Source organism: Chelonia mydas, chromosome 5 (assembly GCF_015237465.2).
Source record: "Chelonia mydas isolate rCheMyd1 chromosome 5, rCheMyd1.pri.v2, whole genome shotgun sequence".
Classification (NCBI taxonomy): domain Eukaryota; kingdom Metazoa; phylum Chordata; order Testudines; family Cheloniidae; genus Chelonia; species Chelonia mydas.
The window spans coordinates 24,055,452-24,069,815 of NC_051245.2; the positions used below are offsets into that span (position 1 = coordinate 24,055,452).

General features: G+C 41.6%; 1 protein-coding gene across 2 annotated transcripts in view; it reads left to right on the forward strand.

Moving 5' to 3' along the window:
• Nucleotides 1-14,329, forward strand: part of TTC23L (tetratricopeptide repeat domain 23 like) — a 28,252-nt gene extending 13,923 nt beyond the window's left edge. Inside the window, exons 5-11 of one of the 2 annotated variants that reach the window (XM_007064094.4) lie at nucleotides 43-168; nucleotides 411-588; nucleotides 3,738-3,846; nucleotides 6,063-6,190; nucleotides 8,079-8,228; nucleotides 8,725-8,807; nucleotides 11,746-14,329. In XM_007064094.4, coding sequence (XP_007064156.2) covers nucleotides 43-168; nucleotides 411-588; nucleotides 3,738-3,846; nucleotides 6,063-6,190; nucleotides 8,079-8,228; nucleotides 8,725-8,807; nucleotides 11,746-11,785 — 814 coding nt within the window. In that variant the 3' untranslated portion in view covers nucleotides 11,786-14,329. The remainder of the gene's footprint in view (nucleotides 1-42; nucleotides 169-410; nucleotides 589-3,737; nucleotides 3,847-6,062; nucleotides 6,191-8,078; nucleotides 8,229-8,724; nucleotides 8,808-11,745) is intronic. The other variant, XM_037902646.2, reaches the window with a different exon arrangement.
• Nucleotides 14,330-14,364: the final 35 nt, after the last annotated feature.

A 14,364-nucleotide genomic window follows, 5' to 3' on the forward strand; every position in this document is an offset into this window, starting at 1 on the left:
TTACTAGCATGTATTTTTGGTGGTTTTCCTTGACTGTTCCACTGGCAAAGAATCCTATCTCAGTCTGCGGAAGGCAGAGAGACTCATGGAAGAACTTCAAGAACTGGATGGGAGAGTGATCATGGGATTAAAAATATCTGAGAAAGATTTAGTCATTGCATTGGGCAGGTAAACACAAAAAACAAAATGAATGCCATGTGTGTGAGCACGTGCTTGGGCTTTTATGTAAATGGTACCTTACTATTTCTTTTGTAACAGAAAATGGATTAGTACAAGGGTAAAAGACTTCCCTGGGAGTTTCGTGTGTGCAAGGAAAACAGGATGAGGGCCTCTCAGCCTGTCTCATGCATCCACTGATATGGACAATAGTCTTTTTACTAGAGAACCTAACTTTCACCACTTTCTTTCAGGATGTGTTTGCAGCAAAACAAGTTTGACTTTGCCGCGGGTTATTTTGAAAAAGCTATTGATGTAGTAATTTTAACTGAAGGTGATACGGCTCCAGAACTGATAAATCTTTATCAGAAAATTGCCCAGAGTGAGCAACTGAAGAAAAACCATGGAAGAGCCATAGCGTATTTATTACAGGTAAGAAGTCTCATAAATCTTTTTAGAGCAGCAGGACTCACTAAAAATCACAGCTCTTAGTTGCTATGATTGAAGTTAACTAATTTGTTTGATATTAACTTTAGCAAGGATCTGCTGAAGAACCCTAACAGGAAACTTAGCCAATGATGTGAACATGGTATAGGGAACCATAATAGCCACTTTTCCCCTTACAATTGGCAACTAGGAAACTCATTGCTGACATAAGCAGGCAAGATTTCATTAACATCAGTGGAGTTATACCCACTTATCCCAATTGTGAATTTTACCCCGATCTTGTTAATGAAATTCCTGTCCACATTAGCAAATCATTTGAGTACTTATTAAAAGAGCTTTACTAACATATATAGTTAGTGATGTTCAAATTGTTACAGAAACTGTTCTTGGAATTTCTTTAGAGAGTTCTACTCTAAAAAATGACTCTCTAAAAATCCCATACATGAGTCCTGTTTGTGTCTCAATTATTTTGTTATCAAACTGTGCTCAGTTTACAATTAAAAAAAGATTTTCCCCTAACTGCCAGCTCTGTGAACCCAGCCTGGGATCTCCTGGGGCAGCACCTGTAATAAAGATGCTGCATGCCAAATCATGTCCACAGAGACACTTGTTCAACCTTAGAACAGTCAGTGGGTTTGTACAGATTTCACTGATTTGCCCTGTAATTGCTGCTTAGTAAACAATTCTGGTGATGATGCACAATGACTTGAACCCAGCTTGGTTTCCCATTGCTATGTGGGCTCTGAAAGGAATATTTTGTCACTAAAGTCAGCAGATGTGACTCTGAATAGTCACAGACACATGGTCTGAATAAGAAGGGGCAATTTTTGCCAAGTCACTTTGAGCAGAACTGTATTTTAAATGATCTTCTTCATAAGAGATGTTGCTCATTAATCATATGTGCTAAACATTGTTAGCAGGGTTTGAGCACTCAGACATCACAATGATGGGAGCAGCATAAGAACCTGAACAGAACAGAAGAGAACATGGTTCCTCTGAGAAATCCTCATAGCACAGTTTAAAAATTGCATCCAGATTTGAATTAGAGCTAATTCACCAAAGACCTTTTCCACCTGACAGACCCTTGTTCCCAGTCACTCTGGATAGATCCAACTTTTTCCCACTACTCTTTTTCCCAAGCGAGGTAGTTCAGCTAGTCTAAGGTTACCCTGGCTGCAAGCAGCTGTGTGTTGCACTGCCATCTGCTGCTCTGCCTCAGTTCCTGTGAGAAGGGGTGTATAAAATATGTACCAGGGAGTCATGAGGAAAGTCCCAAGCTTCAGCTCCACAGTGAGGCTGAGTCTTCCCTGCAGAGTTAACCTAAATTTTATTAAAGCTAATGTTAAAAATAATTACATAATACATAGGTTGGGAAAAGAGTGTCTGTACATCTGGGTATAGTGTTTAGATTATCCACAAATATAAAAAGGAAAGGAGTACTTGTGGCACCTTAGAGACTAACAAATTTATTTAAGCATAAGCTTTTGTGAGCTACAGCTCACTTCATCGGATGCTCAAATAAATTTGTTAGTCTCTTAGGTGCCACTAGTACTCCTTTTCTTTTTGCGGATACAGACTAACACGGCTGCTACTCTGAAACCACAAATACAAAGTTAGTTTTTTAAAAGTCATATGATACACAGAGCACATAATCAGCAATAATCCAAATTTAAGTGAATAGATTTAACAATATAGTTTAGATATTAGAATCCAAATACTTGGGTACATCACTCATGAAAAGTTGTATAGAGATTTGGTTGTGGAAAGCAAAATATATCAATGAGTGGAGATTGTCCCTCAGTAATTGAGAATTAGGTTGGTTGTCCATTTAGAAAATACACTCCATAAGGAAAGTATTTGTTACTTTTCTGACTGCGCTTCTCATCGGCACTCCAGCTCATCCCTTCTGGTATTGCCGATGTCCAGTGATGCGTTCTATGTAGATGTTCCTTGACCACCTGATGGCATCCGACACCCTGAGTTGCCACATCAGCCAAATGTAGCATTGACCAATTCCGCATTCTCTCAGCACTCACTCATTACTGGGATCCCATGCGCCTAAGGCTCCAACGATCAGTGCATGTGTCTGGACCTGGTAACTCTTAGCGCTCAAGGTTTCAGCCAGAGGGGCATATTTCTCTATCTACATGAAAATTAACTCCTCCTGGGTTAGCCTACCTCAAGTGAGAATGGCCACACTGGGGAAAACAATAAACACTGGACCTGCATAGAGTGATTGTGTTAGCTGCTGACAAGTTGTGTTAATTTGAGGTATAGCCTCTATTCCCCATTGGGCCAGCCAATTTGAATTAAAAACACTACTACACTGGTGTTAAGGGTTTTTAATGTGTGGACGGTACCCAAGTTAGAGGCAACACTCAAATTAACTCTGCAGTGAAGACAAGCTCTGAGAAAGAGAGAAACTAGGGATAATACAGTTTCTCCTATTCTAATAAAGCTCCTTCTATGATGTTAGAAGAAAGTGACTCTTTCTGTGATTCTTTACCATTGTCGCATGGCAACTTTCTGCAGAATTTTGATCCCCACACTCTGTGGGGTCTGAAGACTGAAGAACTTGACTTATACTGCCTGCTGCATAAGGCAAAACAGTGGCTGCTTGCTTTGAAACCATGCTAAACTACTTAACACTGGTTAAATAAACCACCCCCACCTTTACAGATCCAAAGGATAAAAATTAGAAACAGATTCAAACCAGACACCCAGCTTCAAACACCACCAACTTGTGTATGTTTAAAATCTAAATCTGGACCTGAATCAGAATTTTAATGTAGGTGCAAAGCAAAACCCTGGGTACAAATAGCTCTAACTTCTGGTGAGTTGGAAGCTTCCACTTCTCTCTAATAATAATAAAGATTTATTTATTTAAATATTTGCTCCTTGGGGGAGAGGCACAATCTGAGGAAAAGAGATGCTGAGTCCTGGTTCAAATATTGGGAGTTACACTGCTTTGTCTGATGAAATTTTCCTGTTCCAGAGGGTTGCCTTGTTTCTGCACCTGTGGCTAACTCAACAAAGGTGGTGTTGTCTATGAAAATACCCGTCTTTGTAGACAGTCTATTTACTGTTCATGTATGCAGTGTTAACTTAGCATAAATAATCTCCATCTTTGTTAGGCCCATTCCATTTGCGTGGCTCTGTACAAGCAACTTAGTGTTGAAGCTGCTCAGACGGGCTTGTTGCTGGGCAAAGCTTATGCTGCAACTGGAGACCAGCAGCATGTTGGTAAGTAAGGAAGAGGTTTACTGTACCAGAATTATGATTCTTCTAGGGCCTAATGTAACGCTATGACAGGCAGATGAGCCAGAAGATTCTAAAAATGTACACAGCCTATTTAGGAATATACACACTAGTAAAAATGAGCTGACCTATGGAATATTCAACACTTGAAGTTTGTGGGATCATTGCCTGGAACTGGCACTTCACTCCACCTGCAGTGGGACAAGTTCTGCCCACAGTTTACCCATGTAAGCCCCACTGAAGCCAGTGGAGGTTGCACAGGTGTCTCAAAGCAAAATCTGGACCATTGCATGTAGCAGAAGATGAAGTACTATTTTCTAGGCAATAGCACCTGGAAGTTCAGGTGTTTAATATTCCCTGGATTGGTGGATATTTTTTTTCAGTGTGAATGCCCTTTTCTGCTGTCCTTAATGGGAGTTGCCATTGATTATAATTCATTTCCATTGACTTCAGTGGGAATTCTGAATGTAAGGAATGCAGTAATGGACACTTGCTGTGCATCTGTAGAGCTTTATTAAATGGCAAAAAACTTCGTTAATGCAGAATTAAGGTTGTCAGGCGCCCTTCCAGAATGTCAGCAAAACTCAAACCAGGAAATACCAAGCTAAGGTTGCACTGGCATTTACCTTAAGTGTGTAGGTTTTGCTTTGCACCTACATTCAAATCCTGATTTTACCTTAACTGTGCTGGCAATAGCCACTGGGAATTATCTGCATGCACTCCAGCTGCATTCCCTTTCTGCTAAATGTAGTTGTATTTGAACGGTGGAGGCATATTTTGGAGCAGCTTCGGAGAGCTGTGTTTGTGATATCATGAGATCTGTATCTGAGTCCCTGCCTACTTTCTCACCTAGATTTGCAGTTGATTTAAGTATTACCTAGCCACAGTAGTATAAGACTTTGCTTTTATATAGTGTTTGTCATCAGCAGAGCTCAATGAAAAGAGGTACATGTGTACCTTGAAGTTTCAGTCTGCATCATTTCAACACAGAATTGTGTAGTTTGTGTCAGTAGCAGGGCACTGGGGTCTTCTTGCCATGGGTATTGTTAGTAGTGAGATGGGCTATGACAGCAATCTGTGGATGTAATGATGGGTAGGGGAAAGTACAGGTTTAGCTGGTATCCTGTGTGCAAGTGTGAAGGTGTTGTAAAAGGCTATGAAGTGGCTGTTCAATTTTACAAGTGTGGTATTCTGTCAGGGGAGCAGGCTCAGTGTTTGAGTGTAGGGTGAGGGCGGGAAGCCCCTGCCCATTACGTGAAGGGGCAGAGTGGGAGTCTGTGTTTGTATAGGTGTTGTGGGGCATCACTCAGAGGGCAGAGTTAAGGTTACATGAGTGTCTACCTTAACTATATTTCCTGGTTTTCAGAAGTTTGAGTTTTGCTGAATTCACTGTTTTGGAAGGGCATGAGCTATCACCATGCAACCTCAACTCTGCATTAACCAATTTTTTTGCCATTTTTTCCTAGTTTAAAAAAAAACCAGAAATGTTTGTTATAGGAGATAGTGGTCATTTAGACAGTTGTAGTTCTCATCTAGGTTTGCAGTTCATATGCTACTATAGCTAGGTAATAGTCAAAAGACCTAGCTTTTATATAGTACTTTTCATCAGTAGAGCTCAAAGACCTTTACATCATTATCCCCATTCTAGAGATGGGAAACTCATGGGTCTTTAGACTACATAAAGTGAGTTTACTGGTCTGAGTCCAGACCCCAGTGAACAGATGTCCCTAGCACAAGCATTACCACTCCACCCAATACCTTCAAGAGCAGTCTCAGCAGAAAGGCCCAGGAGCAAATGCCCATGGAAACTGAGTTACCCTTACAGGTGGTCTCTCCAAGGGAAGGTTGAGACCCACTGGCAGGGCAGCGTGGTGAAGCCCATACACACACTGCTGTGCTTTGCCTATTCTGTAGGTAAATTAGACTTCAGTCTAGTAGGTTTTCATGTGCACTAAAACTATTTTGTTTAACCTTTTCTTATTAAAATAACTTCAGACTTCAATGAGGTTGCTTGGGATGTAAGTAGATCAAAATTTAGCCCTCTGCATTTAGGGAAACTAGAAACAGTTTTTTATATCCACCTAGTTAAATTACTAATAAAATCCACTATTTGTATGGGATTGTTACCTGGGTTGGAGCTGAGATGTCCTGTTCTAAAAGGGGTCCAGTCGGTCAGTAATAATTACTGTGCTTATTTCTAGGGGCGGCTGAAATGTATTTTACAGAGAGTCTGGTTGCGTATCAGGCAGCACTGGGTGCAAAGGATTCCCTGACACTTACTGCCATTGAGGAATTCAGTAAATGGCTTGTACATGTAGGGAAAAACCAGGTAACAACAAATCCTAGCTTACAAGCTTACTTGCATGCCTTAGTGCTTGCAGCCATCTAGAATGTGTATGTGCAGGCGTGTGTCAGAAAAAACACACCTCCTTTAATTGCTCTCTGGTGCCATCAGCTCCAAGGGGATGTTATGGCAGCCAGGGATGAGCGGTTTGCAGGAGTAGGCTGGCTGCCCCTTCTACACCTACCACAGTAAGGCAGGGTAACATAGGAGCCACTTCACCAGCACTGTGCGACTGGAGGATCCCCCTACACTGGATCCTTCATGGACTGTAAGGCAACTTTGCACTGGCAGTACAGCCCAGAATCCATGGCTCTCTGTCATTCTGTCTGTGTGGGCAAGGGGGAGCTAAAGAGCAAACAAATAGCTGCACTGCCTAACATGGAATCTTCATGCAGCTTGGCATAGCCATGTATCATCTCTCTTGCTTGGCAATGTCAAAGTCCTCAGGAGATACAATCCTGCTCCCACTCAACTCAGTGAGAAAACTCCTATTAAAGGCAAGTGGAGAAAGTATGGACATCCTATAGTTCTAGGTCATCTTATTAATAATACACCTAACAGTGCATGTTAAGTGTTGCCTGAGCACTTAGTCAGTGTTCGGGGCCTTGCCAGGCTGTTTCCATTAGGAGGAGAAATTGATTATATGAGTTACGTATTTCTTTGTAAATAAACAGGATTGCACCAAAGTCTTATTTCCCTGAACACAGTAGGAGAAAACAGCAGTTTCCTTGCTCACAATTTCCATGCCTGCCTTTTCAGTCAGTTCTGTGCCCCAAGAAGGTCTGTCTCCAATCCCTCTCAGGGCCATGCTCACACCCACTTCCCTCGCTGTGTGCTGGCTTTCTCTTGCTTTCACACAGAAACACCAGCTGCAATCAGTCAATGCCTCCAATGCCTACATTTGTAATCAGCTCCCAGGAAAACCCCTCTGCCCACATGGCTTAGCCTCATCTTCTCCTTGCATACGGCCTAGTGCCTCGGGTGGTAGCTTCTACTACCTCCAGCTAGCATATTCCATAAAGGAGCCTGACAGCACCCATCAGCTTTAACAAGATCTGTGATTACCTATAGCTCAAAGACACACTTGATGGCAGCCATTAACACTTTCCAGTATAACAGTAGGTATACAGGGGTAAGATACTGGTCCCACTGAAATCAATGTGCAGGCAGTACAGCCCAGAATCCATGCTATTGACTTCAGTGAGGCCAGGATTTCACCCCTGATTTCTCCCATTTTTGATGAAGATCCTGTTTCTACGTGTTCTGATTCCTCTATAAGCAATATTTGATGGACAGAGGAGGTTTTTATACAACTTTACTCTCTCTATATTCTTAAAAAGTAAGCACCCTAAAGGACAGCTCAATTAAAAGTAGGGGACAAAAGGTAATATTTTCAGAAGTGCCTAGGCACTTCAGAAAATTTTGCCCTACGATTATTTTTAAGCTACAGCATCCTCCAATGTTTTTTTTGTGGTACAGAATTATACGTAATGCAAAATAGCATTTACATTTACATCATAGTGTATGACCCGTCACATGCTTATTGTTGAAATACTGGACATGTCCTACATTGACTGGACATGGGACACAGGACATTAGGTGTCAAATAACAGATGTCTCGTAGAGACAGGTAGTCACCATACCACACTTCCTGAGTTTCCATTTCGTAGAAATTAAACTATTAGTCTTAAAGATCAGTGCATAGAATTATACTCTGTAAGGGTTCCGTATCATTGGAGAATGGCTGTAGATCCCAAAAAGCATCGGCGTTAAACTTCAAATGAGTTAAACATGCATCAGTCAGTCATTTAAAGATGCTGATCCAAAAATGAGTATATTTTTGTGCTAAGTTATGTTGCATTTTTCTCTGTAGCAGGCCTACAGGCTGTTGAAAGATTCGTTGAAGTCCATCATAGACACCTATGGTGATTTTAGTGAGAAGGCAGCTGAAACTTACCATATCATGGGCAGTATCTGCCTGGCAGAGGGAAAGATGAGAGAGGCTTACCAGCTGTTCAATAAGGTAATTATAATTACATTGCTAGTGATTTTCTTGGATTTACTGCCTCATAGTGTTTGAAAATGTAAAATGCACATTAATTTTCCAAACTATAAATCCTGCTAGAGATATCAGGCTTTATTTCTCTATAGATTCTCAAGGAGTCTGATGTGCAGATCTTATTCATGTTAGTAATGAGATTTGCCTACATCAACCTGCCATCTGTGCCAAGTCCACACAGGGATTTAGAATCAGCAGGTAACTGAAAATACAGCAGGCCAGCAACTATGTAGCATACTTACTCCCTTGCAGAACCCCTGGATACTGGATTGGCTATCTATTGGGATTTAACAGTGCTGATGAACCGTCATGACAACTGCTACCACACAGCTGGGGAGAACCACTAGAGTTCCTTTGCTAATATTTAGATAACTAGGCATAATCAGTATTTGTGCAACTTGATTGATTTTGAAGTTGAGTTATACAGTGTATCACTTCTCGTTCATTTTATGCTAAACAGTGTTTGCAGATTCAAATAGCTGTTTATGGGCCTCGCAACAGGAAACCGAAAGAGATGCAAGAGCTCCTGAACGCATTAGAGAGGTGATCTCATCAACGTTGTTTTTTATAATGTAATATTGCATATTGTCAAGATGTGGTCCCTGTCTCAAGGCATGTAGCAGCTTGCTAGTAACAAATGTCCATATGCAGTACTGAGTCTTGTTTAATATAATGAACAAAATTAAATAGGGATTTCTGGGATATGGGGGGCTTGGTCTCTGTGTTGCAGATCTGGAGAGGCACAGGCCAGGAGTAGAGAACCAAATGGCTTTAGAACAGCTTTGTGCCATCTGGATTCTAGGCTACTGGGGGCGGGCAGCAAAATAGCCCCCCACCGTAAGTTAGAGCAGCCTGTAAGCACAACCTGCCCAGAGTTGCCAATGGATTTGTACAGTAGTCCAGCTACCCTAGAATATTCAGTGCATTGTTGCTCCCTCTCCTACACACCATATGTTATAGGGCTGCTTATGTTGACACCTCAACGCTTCTGTGCTGTGGGAGTTTTCCCCTCGCTCCTGTAAAGTCACTGTATAGGGCCACAGCAGCATAGATGGTCTGGAGTGGATGCCAGAATCGGCACCTGGATATTTCATACAATGCAATTAACAATGGCACCAATGGAGTCTTTTGCCATTTAATTAGTAGGTTCTAATTTAAATCAGGTTAGCAGTGCCTGAAAGTTGTTACCATCTGATATTTGCTCAGCCAAAACAGGTTTCTAAAATTTCATAGGTCATTTATTCGTACTGAATTCTATGCTAATTCTCCATAATATCCCCATTCTGATTGACTGCTGCTCCTTTAGAAGTTAATGTAAGGATTAGAGACTAGGTCTGCAACTGTGAAAATGAAGCTTTAAACTGTAGCAATTTCAGTTAGAATGATGTTCTGTATTAGCATTTTTTGTGTCATTCATTGATTTAACCCCTGAACTGTAAAACATACTTGCTAAACCTTGTGCTGCAGAAATTACTTGTGTAGAGTACTTTACAAGACATAGTTTAGACAGGTCCCTCCCACAAAGAGTTTACAATATAAACTAGTTGCAGGTCATTCTTTGTTTTCAGTGCATCCAAGAGTGGGAGTAGATAACACTGTAGAGGATAAACAAAGAGTGGGTGGGAAAAAGAAGTGGTTCTTAAGGAGAGATCTAAAGAGAGCTAGCTTAGTACACAGGAAACAGAAGCATAGGCTGTGTGACATAAGGCACAAAGTCATGAGTGGAAGGGACCAAATAGCCATTAAGAAGAGAGTAACGGGCAGGCAGAGTGTCTAGCAGGAATACAATAAACTGAAGGCTATGTGGTATTAACTATTTGTTGGCCCTTGGCCAAATGTTAACCAGTATTCAGTAGCCCACTTGTTTCTGTTAGATGAGATGAGTCAATATTTCTTTCATGCAATCCTGTTTATTTGCAAAGGATGTACACAAAGTCCTGTTTCTCTGAACATGATAGAAATAAATGACAGCAGGCAGTTTCCTTGTTCAGAAATCCAAATGGGTCTTCTCAACCAGCATTTTGTATAGTTCACGCCTGGCTTCCTCTCAGGACTAACCTCACACTGCTTCTCTCACTGTCTCCTGGCTTTCTCCTCCTGACAAACACAATGCTCTGCCAATCAATGTCTCAGCCCCTGCATTTTCAATCAGTCTCAGGGAAGCCCCTTTTATTCTCCCTGAGTTAATTCTTGCTCAGACCTTTCTCGCCTTGGATGGTGGTGTCTATTGTTATAGCTGTCTTTCTCCGTAGAAGGAGCTTAATTGCTTCTTCCGTTTACCCTAAATAAAAAGAGGCTGGTGTGCCCATCAGCTTTAAGGTCTGTGACTGTCTATAGATCTAAAAACTCACTTGATGGGAGCCGTTAACAAGGTTATGCTGCCATGGTTATCAGCAAAGTGCCAATAATGCACTCATCCCTCTGAGGCACAGGAGATAATGCAGTCTTGCCTCCAGAATTTACATCCTAAACAGCACGAGAGAGACCATAAGTGAGAGAGTTAAAGCAATTCCCTGTCACCTTTGGAAAACCTGACGGAAACATTGATTTTCTCAGTTTCTCCAGTACTTTATATGGCCCTAAAATGTTGTGGTTTTCTTGTCAAATGATCACCGTCTTCCTGAATCAGAGGGTGAATCTCTAAAGGCAAGATGTTTGGGTACAATTTGGATAGGGCATTTAGTTACTACTGTGTTGGGAGTGATATAAGAATCTAGACCAGGGGTAGGCAAACTACAGCCCAGATCCAAAGCCCTGACAGCCCATGGGATTGCCATCCCGTGGCACCACGTGCCCCGCGCCACTCCCGGAAGCAGCCGGCACCATATCCCTGCAGCCCCTGTGGGAGGGGTGGGGCAGAGGGCTGTGCGCTGCCCTCGCCTGCAGGCACTGCCCCCCGCAGCTCCCATTGGCCAGGAAAGGGGAACCGCAGCCACTGGGAGCTTCGGGGGAGGTACCCGCAGGCGAGGGCAGCGTGCAGAGTCCCCTGCTTCCCCACCCCCGGGGTGCAGGGACGTGGTGCCGCCGCTTCCGGGAGCTGCGCGGGGCCAGGGCAGGCAGGGAGCCTGTTTTAGCCCTGCTGTGTGCAACTGCCAGGCCAGACCCTGCAACCCAAAGCCCTCCTACACCCCAAGCCCCAGCCCTGAGCCCTCTGCCACACACTGCACCCCAACCCCCTGCCCTGAGCCCTACATTCATGGCCCTGCATGCAATTTCTCCACCCAGATGTGGCCCTCTGGCCAAAAAGTTTGCCCACCCCTGACCTAGACAAATGGATAAGCATATAACTTGTATAACTAATCTGAGCAGTTAAGTGTCTCATTTTATAACAAGGCAGGTCTGCTGACATTCTCCTGTTTGTCCAGTAAGTAGAATTTTCAGTAGTCTACAAATAAAGTCTACAAATATGTAGTCTACAAATAAAGGAATAGGAAAATGCCAAGAAAAATAAAATGAACTAAATGTGTTTCCTCTACTGTAGGTCTCCAACTGTCCATGAAGGGAACAGACTTGTGAAGTAGAAAAGACAGATGGTGCTAAATCATACTGTTGGCAAAAATCTTGGATCCTTAGCAATTGTGACAGCAGATGAAACCAGAAACTAAGCTGGAGGATTAATTGGAGAACTCAAGTACACTGTATTTCTTATAATCAATTCAACAGAAAGTTCTGTAAATGTTTGCTTTAGTTTAGGAAAAAGCATCAACCTTCCAGGTAAACTTCCCCCTCCTAGTCTCCTTTCATTTTCTTTCTTACTGTATTTTGAAGGTCTGGGTCTAACGGTAGCACATCAGATGTTTTACTGAGTATTAAAAAAATGGGCATAAGTTACAAAAGTTGTGAATGCAGGACTCCCTTTGGAAAAGATATCAGAATACACGGTGACACATTTAAAACTATTTCTTTTGAAGACATTCTAATCGTACTTTGGTGAATGAACGCAGAATATACCCAATGGAGAAACACAGACTGGATTATTTTTCCCCCTGGCTATTGGTACACTGGCCTTTTTATAATCTAACACACACAAAAAAGTAAATTTAGTTTGTTAAATTTAGTCTACTTTTAGCACTTCAGCTAAGAAAGCTGAATGCCTCCTTTTAATGTGAAATTCCTCTTTAATGCTTTGCCTTCACTACAAAATCTTCATCTTAGAACACAGATATGAAGGGTTGAGTTTGCTAGTACAGTGCTGACCACAACTATGCATTCAATGTTAGACAGTGTTATAATCATGATTTAGAAGCCTAAGCCACTTTGAAAATGGGTCTTAAGCACTTTTGAAAATGTGATCCAAAGATAAGTCACATTTTATCATTGTGGAACTTAATCATTAAACCCAGGATTCAACTTGAGGCATGGGTGCATGTCTGAGCCAAGAAGAATTGGGGCCAACATGCACTACATTCCAGTGATCTTATTAGCATAATAGCCACTAGCCAGTTGTTACAAAGACCATAACCCCCATCCCTCCCCCGGAGGGTTTCCCCATGTTTGTGGACTCCTCCACTATTAATTTAGAAGAGCTGAGGTCTGTGCTCCATAATGGCACAGAGACCTTAGCATAGGCCAGGCCCCCAAGATGCAAAGAGAACACTACATAATGCAAACAGTTCTGAATGTTAATAGAACTGTTTAATTACAAATGATTGTTTACTCATTACTGGCTGCTAGTACTGTACAGATTGTTTTAATTTCTTTAGGTCTTCTTTCCAAGATCACTGTTGGTAGCAGACAGACTGTTATACATTTACAAATGAAAATAGTATGTTTAGTGGCCTTTAGGCTTGTAATCTTAAGCCACAGCTATGTCCTTGAACACAACACCAGGTAATTCAAATCAGAAATAAGTTAAATTTAGTAAGTCATGCACTCTGTTTCATTACATTAGTCACATGGGACTAGATGCAAGTCATTCTTAGCACCTATTCAGCACTTCATATTCCAAGGCATCATACACATAGTTACTGAAGTCTCCAGGTGAATATTAATCTTTCTCCTTTGTTGATGGGGAAACTATTAGGAAAAGGGAAGTGATTTCTAATATGGTCTTAAATTAAAATTCATTTATCTGAATATGTAAATTAAACATGAAAATGACAAAGCAGTAACTAGAGGCCGAACACTGCTCCAAAATCATATTTTTTTATGAAATTCCAGAGGGCTGCTTTTAAAAAAAACCCCACAGTCTCTGATAGGATGTATCAAAACAGAAATATTAGAGCTGCAGGAAACTCCCATTGTTCTGAATGGATAAGTAATGTATGCACTAGATGAACAGTTGTCATTAATAGCCTTTATGAGTTCTGTAACAGCCAGTTGATGTCAGTCACGATGTGATCTTATTACCATTAACCTTAACCTCTTTCCCCACTTCTCCACTATTCTTGTTTCACATTAGATTGTAAATGCTGTGGGGCAGGGACCCTCTTTGTACAATTGCTACAACAACAGGAGCCTGATGTTGACTGCCACTTTTGGGTCTTGCTAGGGTATAAAAAATTAACTATATACACAGAACTTACCTGAACAGAGATCTCCCACTGATCTTTGAGTTTCTAGCTGCAACTCTGATCTTTCTATTTTGATGTGACATCGAGCTGGTAGCATGCCTTCATCCTGTTGCATTATTTGAGGTGGCTGTGTCTTCTCAGACACAGTAGATTCTTCACACTGCAAAACATCAGACTATTTATCACACAGACAGGGTTGATAGTGTCTGGAACAGGTGAGCTACATTTATGACAGATTACGTCTGAAGAGAACAAATGCAACTTCTGACTGCAGTGCAGCCCATTTACTGCTGGAAATGTGTTTTAATCCTGAAACTTGGGATTCATGGCTTGTAAAATTGAACAGGGAAGTACTGGGGGTTCACTTGTCAATATTAACTCATTCCTTCAGAAGGCAAGTACCAGCTTCCCTCAAATGAGTGGCTGTTAAGCCTTTGTGCAAGAAACCATCTCTTGCACTGGTGATCTTACCAATTTGTGCCCTGGCTCTGATCCTCCCTTTTTGAAAAAGGTTGAAAAGATGGAGAAGTAATTTCAGTAAGTGTGCACAGGATGCAAGTTATTGAAAGTTTGTCTACTTATCAATA